The 12,301-nt window shown below is 36.0% G+C and overlaps 1 protein-coding gene across 3 annotated transcripts in view; it reads right to left on the bottom strand.

The window, feature by feature from the left end:
• The window catches only part of LOC149790571 (uncharacterized), an 80,946-nt gene that overhangs the window by 29,659 nt on the left and 38,986 nt on the right, over positions 1-12,301 (bottom strand). The window contains exon 1 of one of the 3 annotated variants that reach the window (XM_089972644.1): positions 8,179-8,295. The exons of the other annotated variants lie outside the window; for them this stretch is intronic. Coding sequence (XP_089828770.1) covers positions 8,179-8,240 — 62 coding nt within the window. The 5' untranslated portion in view covers positions 8,241-8,295. Of the gene's footprint in view, positions 1-8,178; positions 8,296-12,301 lie in introns of those variants that run through there. 3 annotated transcript variants of the gene reach the window in all.

The raw sequence follows: 12,301 nt of genomic DNA, 5'->3' as shown, positions 1-12,301 counted from the left end.
TTCGGGTTGATTTACTTTATTGTCTCTATTAACTCTAATTAATCTCAGTTAAATCAACTTAATCCTTTTCCAGCTCTAGTTAGTTTTAGTCGTCGGCGCTCATAATGTTGTATAATGTAACAGTAACGTAAAAAATCCCTTTTTGTTACATAAAAAGGAGTTATTGAATTGGCGACTTTCAAAGTTAGGTAAAAAGCAAGAAACAAAAAACCATGTCTGGAGAATTTTAAAATTGAAATCACAGCTGAGTACCAAATAGTATCTGTAAACACTACAACTGTTCAGGTATGTACCTGAACTTATTGACTAAAGTGTCTTCTCCGAGATGATTTTGTCTTGAATATGACACGCACATATCACTTAAAAAGCTGCTGTCGTGTTTCCTTACCACAAAATCAACATGGCATGATTTTATGGAGAGATTAAATTTTCTTGATGTGAAATAATACTCTTCTCAAAGATTGATGGATTTGTAATGGATATTGTTGATACTATATCCTTATTTGAAGGACACTATATAGGAATTATCACACTATATATGAATTATCACACTATATAGGAATTATCACACTATATAGGAATTATCACACTATTTAGGAATTATCACACTATTTAGGAATTATCACACTATATAGGAATTATCACACTATTTAGGAATTATTACACTATAGGGGGCCCCGGAGTGGCCGAGTAGTTTAAAGCGCTCTCCGTTACCGATCACTGCCATCTCACCTCTGTCTGCGTGGGTTTGAATAAAGGATTCGGCCAATGTGGATATGTGAGAAAGCTTGCCAGTAGCTTCTCGTGGGTCGGTGGTTTTTTCCGGGGTTTTCCCGGATTCTTCCTCCACCATTAATGCTGGCCGGCAAACATAACCTATCGTGTGCTGAAAATGGCTTTAAACCCAACAACAACAACAAAAATCACACTATATAGGAATTATAATATATTCTTTTTTGAAGGATACTCTATGGGAATTATAACATACCCCTAATTCAGCAGATGCATGGTTTTACGTTTTCACAGAGACGAACATGTGGATCGAAAAGCAAAAGAAATTGTAACATCATCACATCTGAATTGTTTCCTGTCTTTACTTAAAATCCTCAGATATCGTTCAATAAGGAACATGATGTACCTCACAAAAACTAAATCCTATTTCAGGAAGAGGTTCAGGACCCACAAACAACTTCGTCGTTCTCTAATATATATATATATATATATATATATATATATATATATATATATATATATATATATATATATATATATATATATATATATATATATACATAATCCGTCCATTTGCCGGACAATATATAGAAAAATTAGTCAATGTAAAGGAAGATCAGAAAAATATCCATGCTTTATTAATTCTAGCACTTTCGCATCATGACGCACTAGAAGGAATAAAGCATATATATTTTTGTGATCGTCCTTTGCATTAACTGATTTATAGTGGCCCTGACTGATTCATATATATTCTCTCAAGTGCCATATTGCCATACATTTACCTGACAGTTGTGACCCTTTCCATTCCATGTTCCAGTCATGCTAAAAAAAGTTTTTGGAAGATATTCAGCACGAGCAAAAGGTCAGCTAATATCTAGCCTTAATATTGATGCAGATCGTATCAATAGCTGTTCACAAATTATTCAAACATATTGTGGTCGATGTTAAATTATCCAATAACTTGTCAATATAATTGAAAATATTAACAAGCGTCATTATTACCGACACGTATAAGATCCATTCCCTCAACAAAGCTAATATACATCAACAAATGTTATGTACACATTCATTTTTTTTCTTGCCCTTGCAAATACAAGTTATGCTAACAAAGTCTGCCACCTATTTGCAATCTATCAATACTTTCCCCCCTTTATTTTCTGAAGGAGATACAATTTGACAGGATTATATGAACAGTTTGAATACTTCAAAAGAAAGAGAACATCTAGATTTCTGCTATCACGCTGGAGCTATTATTTCATGAATTATCCTTAAATACAGCCTATTTTCTTTGTTTTGCTAATCTTTGGGCATTTTTGCTTCGCCAGTCTGTGACCATTTTGTTTTGGCACTTTGCGAATGTGCGGCCATTTTTGTTTTGGCGCTTTGCCGATGTGTGTAAATTTGTGCTTGGTACTTTTTCCACGATGACTCTGAAAAGGATGTCTATGAAAAATATTAAATGTGCCGCATCGTGTAATTCGAATATCATGTGTAATTTAAAATGGCCAGACATTCAGGATAGCACAGAATTCTTACATTGTTATGTATATTTGATTTAATTATATCTGATTTAATATATATTTATTTCAATTTAATTGTTTGTCAGTTTTAATTGTTCATTACATGATATTTTAATGTAAATTTATTCACTAGAGATGATACTTTTTTCAGAAGATAGTTTGATTTTGACTGTTAGTTTATTAACACCAGGTGTTGATCTAAATCCTGACCTTGTTTCAAAATTTTTAGCAACCTTCGTAAACAAGTTCTATTTTATTTTAAAATGATTGATTGTTTCCAAGGTCATGATGGGACTTTGTCTTTAAGATGTAAACAATTTTTTATATTTTTTTTTCTTAGAGTAAAAATGATTGGTTTTCGTCAGGGTCACACTGGGTAAACATGATCTGTAACAAGTACTTGCTTCTATAACCTTGAAGAAGATGATCACGTGACCCCTTGTTTACGTTTTAGAAAGACCATATAACCCATGTTTTGGAGAATTAATCTTAGTAGAAGCTGGGCTGTTAAACTGTTAGTTGTATGTTGTGCTGTTTGGAGTTATTTCAAATTACTTGGTTTGGAGTTATTTCAAATTACTTGGATTCAAAAGGATTTATTCTGTTATTTTTCTGAAAAATACGTGTGCTCATGTAATATTGTGGAACAAGGACAGTTTTTTATAAACATTTATTCAGCTATCAGAAACCGGAGTGATAGTTATTGTTTCTACAAAGAACTGTAGACTTCAACACTACAGATTGCAGCATATGTTATCGTCTTCCAACTTGGATTCTTCGTCGGGATTCGAATGTGAAATCAGTAGAATATTTTGTTATTACGACTACTAAAATTTTATTCTTGGACTATTCTTGGATTATTTTTGGATTTGATGCTATAAAACCGTAAGTTCATATTTTTTCATTTCTACAGAATTTGTCTAGGGAAATAAATTATTGTATTTTTCAAGGCTTGTTGTTTTCACTCTTTCTTGTGTTACTGTTTATTAGAGCCTAAACATGTGACATAAGACTATAATTAAATGTTTGGTTTAAATATCTGTGAAAAATGCTACAATTACTGCATAATAAACTAGTGCAAAATTAATAATTGTTCGGCAACGTGGTCCTCTGCAAAAGTCAGTATTCATAATTAGCTGTACTGTACAAACGTTCCTATTCATAGTTAGTTCTACCTTACAAAATGTCAGCATTTATATTTGATTATAGTTGACAAGAGTAAATTTTATTTATTATTACTTACACTACTTATACATCATATGAATTGAAAATTAATTAAAAAAATTCAAATCGATATGAATACACTAATCTAATTAAAAACCGTGTTGTACATACAGTGAAATCGTACTGTTTTAAGGGTGATAAAAGTATTCACTACAAGTAAATCTATCATGTAATAATCAGCTTTTTCTAGATACCTAAAAAAAAATTGAACATTCACAAGACAAAATTAGAAAAATTACGTGCCAAAGGAATCGAAGCTGAAATTTGAATTTAAATTTGAAATCTATAATAAACCGAAGTAGAAAAAGTAAGGAAAACAAAATATGAAGATCAAAATCACGATGACACGAATTTGGTGAACTAAATTAAAAATAGTTTATTAATCTGGAGAAATGACTATAACAAAATCACGAGGAATTAATTTGTGATTATTGGAAGGTCAAATGATCTAATTGAAATGCTGAATTAGCAAAACTATTTTTATGGAAACCTTTATCAAAGAAAAATGATCAACAAACTGCAAAAATGAACGCTTCTGTGTACATTTTATAACCTTACATTTGCTGAGAAAAAATCGTGTGAGGGTAAGTTGACCTTTACTTTTCTATGTATGGTTTAGCATTAACAACATGAATAATGAAATCAGTCTTGGTTTTGGTGAATCCACCGTTTAGCATTAACGAACATGAATAATGAAACCAGTCCGGGTTCTGGTGAATCCACCGTTTCACAGTTTAACTTTGATGCACGTGTGTCAATGTAGAAGACCTTTTAATGTGATTTAGATTTAACAATCTAAGTCCGTAATTATCTAAAGACTACCCATCGTAAAACAGAATGGTATGCCGAATGTAAAGCATCAAATGTCCAAAGGCCCTAATGAACTGTACGCCTAATTTAAAGCATCAACTGTTCTAAGGCTCTAATGAAATGTACGCCTAATATGAAGCATCAAGTGCCCTAAGGACCGAATGAACTGTACGCCGAACGTGAAGCATCAAGTGCCCTAAAGCCATGATGAATTTTATGCTTAATGTGAAGCATCAACTGTCCTAAGGACCGAATGAACTGTACGCCTAATGTGAAGCATCAAGTGCCCATAGGCCATGATGAATTTTATGCCTAATGTGAAGCATCAACTGTCCAAAGGACCGAATGAACTGTACGCCTAATGTGAAGCATCAAGTGCCCTAAGGACCGAATGAACTGTACGCCGAACGTGAAGCATCAAGTGCTCTAAAGCCATGATGAATTTTATGCTTAATGTGAAGCATCAACTGTCCTAAGGACCGAATGGACTGTACGCTTAATGTGAAGCATCAAGTGCCCATAGGCCATGATGAATTTTATGCCTAATGTGAAGCATCAACTGTCCTAAGGACCGAATGATCTGTACGCCTAATGTGAATCATCAAGTGCCCGAAGGCCATATTAAATTTTATGCCTAATGTGAAGCATCAACTGTCCTAAGGACCGAATGAACTGTACGCCTAATGTGAAGCATCATCCATCCTAAAGCCTCTATTTAACTGTACGCCTAATTTGAAGTATGAACTGTCCCAAAGCCTTACCGATTTGTGTGCCTTATGTGACGAAACAGTTGTCCCAAAGCCTTAGTGACATGTGTATCTAATGTGAAGCATCAAGTTTCACAGAGCCTTAGTGATTTGTGTGCCGAATGTTAAGCATCATTTGTCCCAAAGCTTTAACGGAGTAATTCATTACACATTATCCACGACTGAACGTTGCCCATCAAAGGGATCTTCAAGTTATAAAAACAACATGCTGTACGGATATTAACGCGCATGTTTCCTGGTGATTGGAGACTCTTCGTGAGGTGCGGCCCATCAAAAATCAGCCGTGTCAGCGATTAGTAGTAAAATAAGAAAAGAAATATGTGACATTAATTCGGCTATCATATGTGGTAATCTTTGAGGGAAAATGGACAGGCACGCATTGCATTACAAATAGATAGGAATATTAGTGCCATGTATATAGCAAACACTCTTTTAATGGGTGTTTGCTTATTTCGAAATTTAAAATACACAGCTTTGAATGCTAAAGTCACCACAAGTGTTCATTTCTACACTGTCACGAAACTCGAAGGAAATAGGTGGAATAAATCTTTATTTGATCGCATTTAGTAAAAAAGATAAAAAGTCTTTGTTGTTAATAAACTGAATTTTGAAAATAACACTACAAGCCAAGCAGCAATTCCTCTGCACATTCCTTCATAGTGTATTTTTTAGGCACACATACTTAAATTTAAGTTGAAACCAGGAGCTGGATATTCCTAATGTAAACCTAATGCTGGACACCTCCAATTTAAAAACAGTGCTGGACATCGCCAGTTTAAACCTCGGGCTGAAAATACCCAATTTATACATATAGCTTAATATCGCAAATTTAAACCTAGAGTTGGATTTCCCCGACTTAAACCTAGAGCATTTAACGCTTGAAAACTTTGTTTCAAATGTGAATTTAAGATGTTATCTATATAGAATGTAATTTTCCTTTTTCTTGACCGATGATTTAGAGTGCAGCAAGCAATTAAGTTTGATTTTTTTTCTTCTTCAAAAATGTATACATATAGAATAGTATGATAGAGAAGCAAACTAATAAACATATACGCAGTCTGTGCCACACTAACGAAATGAAAATATACCACTATTATCTTCAAAGTTGTGAGAGAAAACAATTAGACGCGGAAAACGTACTTTTCTTTCCAAAATGAAATATTTACCTCTCTCAACATTATTATAGACGGAAAGTTAATTTACGACATACCGTTCACTGGTCAAAGTTAAGAGCGGTTTTCAGAATCACATTAGTTTGGCAAGCTGTCACGTTGTAATAATATTGAAGAACTTTGTTGTTTGTGTCAAAAACAATTAAATTTCTGAAAAATATGCTCACACGTAACATTAAAATTGCGCAAACTATTCAAATATTGTTACCGCCAATAAATTACACCCATTAAGTTTAGTGTACATTTATCCAAGTTCTGCATTGAAATGACGTTGCTATATATCTATCTTCGTAATTTTAAGCTTGTATCTTTTTAAGCTGGTGTTTTTAAGCTGTTTTTTTAAAATAAAATTGGTGTTCTTTTTAAGAGGATTTTTTGTAAGCTGGTGTTTTTAAGTTGTTTTTTTTTAAATTGGTGCTTTTAAGATGGTGTTCATTTTAAGCCGTTGCTTTTAAGCTGGTTTCTCTTTAAGCTGGTGTTCTTTTCAAGCTGGTGTCTTTTTAAGATGTTTTTTAAACTGGTGTCTTTTTAAGCTGATGATTTTGAAAGCTGATGTTATTAAGCTGGTGTTCTTTTTAAGCTGGTGTTCTTGTTAAGCTGGTGTTTTTTTAATCTGGTGCTTTTTTAAGCTGGTGTTCTTTTTAAGATGGTGTTCTTATTAAGCTTGTGTTCTTTTTAAGTTGGTGTTTTTTTAAGCTGGTTTTCTTTTAAAGCTGGTGATTTTTTATGCTGGTTGTCTTTTTAAGCTGGTTATCTTTTTAAGCTGGTGCTTGTTTAAGCTAGTGTTGTTTAAGCTGATGTCATAAAAATATTTTTGTGAGTATTTGAAAACTGGATATAACAAATGACTAAAATACCGTAATATCCTACAATCCTTGGCAAAACCTCGTTGAATCTCACGTAAGAATCGACGAAGCCGGTCATACTACAATAATTCTCAAACGATGGAGATATAATTAATTTGGTTACCGCAACTTTGTTCATTTTTACGTCCTACTAAGATATAATCATAAACTTATTTTAATATCAATAATTTGTGTGTGTATATTATTTGGATATCATATTTCATTATTCATGAGTATTTCTGAGCCAACTATCTGAAATATCCATTTGTTGAATTCAGTGATCAAGTATAAAGGACTAAGAGAGGGAAAACATATTTAAGACGATGTGATGCCCATTGATTTGGCACCAACCGCAATATCAACATCTAACTAATTTGTTAGGATTAATCAAAAGCTTAACTGGTCTCAATCAAATCAAAATTACTATACCTCTCCACAATTGACTAGGTATAATTTACCTCTTCCAGTCTCGATGCGCTGCGGATTCATTAGCTAAATTAATTTCGTTGAATATATTAAAGCACGCTGGTACAATAATTTTGCACAGGGCGGTTTCATTCGGCAAGTCGTCAAGCGTTAAGATGTTTCAGAAATACAGAATTCGGTAGCAAAAGTAATCGCCGATGTTAGCTGCCAAGGATTTGTTGATTGAGAGGTTATATGATATTGAATCAAAGCAACACTGGAAATTTAAAGTTTATTTCTGTTAGACGAAATCTAGATTGTCTTCAAAGAAAACGATTGTTAAGCAATAATGGCTTCGCGTTTGGCACCATTGTCAAAGGAAGTACGTCTAGTTTCTTTTGAAATGGAAAGCAAAACATCGAATGTTCCATCATTTATTCTTATGAGATATTGGTAATCAGCTGTCAGTAATTATAGATAGATTTCCTATAGATACAAACCCATCTCCCCCTTCAATGTTAGAATTCTTCACGCACCTTTAGTCACTTTCATTACAAAGTTTATCCTCTGAAGCCAGGCATTATCCAATTTATTCGCAAATCATACTAGATAAGAGTTGCTACCTCACATGAAGACAGATTTCAGTTTTATCAGACAGTAAAAGCAAGTATTGAAAATAGATATAAAACTTTATAATTCTTACCTCAGTAGCCATGCCTCGCGCGGCAGTAACATTTGATAGTATACGGCGTTTCGGGGCTCCATGTTATCCAATAATTGTTTACCTTTTCGTTGCAGATGTTCACACCAACACGTTTAAAGTATACAAGAGAGCCACTAGTTTCTTATTGATAATAAACAATATAAAATTGCTCCAGTCTCGCTAACGCTGTCAGTTCTATGGCATCAGTATATACAAAATGGCTCTATTCTCGATAATGCTGTCATTTCTATGGCATCACTTTATATTAAAATGGCTCCAGATTCGATAATGCTGTCATTTCTATGGCATCACTTTATACTAAAATGGCTCCAGATTCGATAATGCTGTCAATTCTGTGGCAACAGGAGAGTTGAGTTTCTTTTCAATGATTTATTTTTCGTTCACGAAAATTAAATTAATCCCTTCGTGATAAGAATCAGTCTTTATGATTCAAATGGCGATAACAGTGTCATGTGTAATAGACTTATTTTGCTACTAACAGACAGTTTAGAGTAATGAACTAAATGCCTTGCAGTTTTTTTTTACACCGATGAACGTTTCAATCACATCATAAATATCTTAAAGTATCATGTTTAGAATTTATATAAACATTGATGGTAACAACCCTTACAGCACGTAGGAATAAAACACATGTATGCTAGTAGTATTCAATGTAGGAATAAAACAAATGTATGCTAGTAGTGTCCAGTGTTAGAATGTACTTGACTCGATGATGCAGCATTCAGCAAGTCACTTTTGTGTAGTAGGCATTCTCGTACCATCTGTACATAAGACTGTAGTTAAAATCTTCAGGTTGATTTTAGAGTAATTACTGTAGATATGACAAATTTCGTTTTGGCATCTACATCAAACAAGATGAGCCTGGGTTATATAGTTGCAATGCACGTTCTAACTTGAACAGAATTCAAAAGTTACCTTTCGTAGGTTCACATAAAAAATAATGCCTGCCATTGAGTCCATATTTATTTAACGTGGCAACGTTTCATACTGAGTTGAAAGTTTTGCACATTATCAGCTAGTGATACGTTCTTAAAAGTAACATTTCCTTTGCAGTTAATTTACATTTTCCTCATTTTTTTCTCAAAATTTCAGCAGCTGTTATGAATCATAAAGCGCAACAAAATGTGTCCATAAAAATTGTTTTTCTGAACAAGAGCCTCCTTAGAGTCATTCACTTGAAACATATTTCAAAGACAAACCAAGCAGAACAAAGCTCTCCGGAAGACACTGTATTGGTCGTACTGATTGTTGTGCACTTACATTATAGTCTACAATTGGGCTTTGCTGATAACTCGAATCCTGTAGAAAAAACTACACAAATATTATGACGCTTTATTGCGTATATGCCTACTGTTCGACAATTATATTCTTCTACATAAAAATAAACATCTTCTGAGGAACTTGTTGAAATCTAACACAGTTATTATCGGCCTAAATTTTCTTGATTCACAGTTCCTCTTCAATTCGCTTTACTTGTGATAAAGTTCAAGTAGGTATACCAGTCCTACGGTCTGTAAAGTATCCAACAATTGCTGGATTGGCTTAAGATGCCAGTGACTGGCATGCAATTTAATCATTGGTCACGATATATTAAGCTGTAATAGTAATGTGGATATTTCTAATTTATAGGGTCTCTGAGTTAAATATTTTGCCACAAAAGTGTTTTCCGTTTCCCTTTCATTCTTATTCCTATCAAAGCCTTTTGTAAAAGTAACCCAAGACGGTTAACAGATCACTATCAAGAGCGTATATTCAGGTTCAGCTGATCAATAAATCATTAAACATTATTCCAGCCTACTGTGATCGATGTTAAATTGACCCATAATTTTTCATATTTGTAGATAAATAATTGCGTGTGGCATAAAAAATGATATCATGGGTACAAAGTCCGTCTCTATTTTGTTAATTATAAGTTAATTAAGTGCATATAAGTTAATTATTTTGTAAGAGACTTTAGTGATTTTGCTGACAAAGTGTACGATTACGAACCATGGCTTTTCTAAGGTCTATTAAGACTTTGTTCGATTACGTACTATGGCTTTTCTAAGGTCCATTAAGACTTCGCTCGATTACGTACCATGGCTTTTCTAAGGTCTATTAAGACTTTGGCCTTGCTGACAAAGTGTACTACATTGGTTTTTTAAGGTCTATTAAGACTTTGTCCCTGCTCGAAAAACTGTACTACATGACATTTCTAAGGTATATTAAGACTTTGTTTGTTCGATTTCGTACCATGGGTTTTCTAAGGCTTATTAAGACTTTGTTCGATTACGTACCATGGCTTTTCTAAGGTCTATTAAGACTTTGTTCGATTACGTACCATGGCTTTTCTAAGGTCTATTAAGAATTTGTTCGATTACGTACCATGGCTTTTCTAAGGTCTGTTAAGACTTTGTCCCTGCTGGCAATGCGTGCTACATGTTTTTTTCTAAGGTCTATTAAGACTTTGTTCGATTACGTACTATGGCTTTTCTAAGGTCTATTAAGACTTCGACCATGCCCTAGTGAGCAGCAGGGTGCGACTACAACCACACACACTACACTGCTGAAAACCGAAAAGACGCCCTCGCATAAACACTGCGCAGATGTCGGTCCCCTCCAAGGTAGAGGAGTATGTGTCCGCCCTGGACAGAGCTCTTCAGGACCTTCCAGAACACGATGCTACAGCCAAGTGGAATGCCATGAAGGGTGCCATCTACAGTACAGCGATGTCCACGTTTGGCAAGAAGGAACGACCCAGCCAGGACTGGTTCAACGCTCACCTATCAAGGATGGAACCACTATTAGAGGAGAAACGAAAAGCCTTCATAGCTTACAAAAAATGCCCCAATGAACGGACGGTTGCTACTCTCAGAAGTGCCCGAAGCAACACCCAATGCATCGCTAGACAGTGTGCGAACGAGTACTGGTAACAACTGTGTGAAGGGATCCAACGCAGTGCCAAGTCTGGAAACATCCAAGGTATGTACAGTGGAATCAAGAAGGCTCTAGACCCTAAAGTGAAAGGGGTCGCTCCCCTGAAATCTCTGATGAGAGGAAAAATCACAGACCGTGGGCAACAGATGGCCAGATGGGTGGAGAACTACTCAGAGCTATACTCCCGAGAAACGTCAGTCACCGATGCGGCCCTCAGCAGCATAAAGAATCTGCCCACCATGGAGGAGCTCGACAAACTGCCAACCTTAGGGAAGCTCAGCAAAGCAATTGACTCCCTCCCAAACGACAAAGCACCAGGTAGTGACAGCATCCGGCCCGAAGCTACTAAACGTGGGAAACCAACACTGGTTCAACCACTGCATGCGCTACTTGACTCTGCTGGGAGGAAGGAGCAGTCCCCCAAGACATGCGCGACGCCACAATTGTAACCCTTTACAAAAACAAGGGCGACCGCAGTGACTGTAATAATTACAGAGGGATCTCGCTCCTGAGCATCGTTGGTAAAGTGTACGCCCGCATCATACTCAACAGGCTGCAGTTGCTGGCGGAAAGTGTGTACCCGGAATGCCAGTGCGGCTTCAAAGCAGGCAGGTCGACGACAGACATGATCTTCTCCCTACGACAACTCCAGTAGAAGAGCAGAGAGCAAGGTCAACCACTCTACATGATGTTCATCGACCTCACCAAGGCCTTTGACTTGGTGAGCAGGAAGGACATTTTTGAACTTCTCAGTAAGATCGGTTGCCCTCCAAAACTCCTCGGCATGATAATCTCTTTCCATGCAGATATGCATGGAACAGTCCTGTATGATGAATCCGCCTCAACCTCCTTCCAAATTATCAGCGGCGTGAAGCAGGGCTGCGTGCTGGCGCCAACCCTTTTCGGAATCTTTATCTCTCTGCTCCTGTCCTACGCTTTCGACTCGTCCACTGATGGCATATATCTACACACCAGGTCCGACGGTAGGCTGTTCAACCTGGCACGACTGCGATCAAAGACCAAAGTGAGAGCTGTGCTCTTCAGGGAGATACTTTTTACAGATTACGTAGCTCTTGTGACCCGCACCGACGAAGCCCTCCAGAGACTGGGAGACCGTTTCGCTGATGCCTGCATGCAGTTTGGTCTCACCATCAGCCTGGAAAAGACAAATGTCAGCGTGCAAGAT

Source organism: Sinohyriopsis cumingii, chromosome 10 (genome assembly GCF_028554795.1).
Source record: "Sinohyriopsis cumingii isolate HCF-2022 chromosome 10, ASM2855479v2, whole genome shotgun sequence".
NCBI lineage: Eukaryota > Metazoa > Mollusca > Bivalvia > Unionida > Unionidae > Sinohyriopsis > Sinohyriopsis cumingii.
This window is presented reverse-complemented; position numbering and strand designations above follow the sequence as displayed.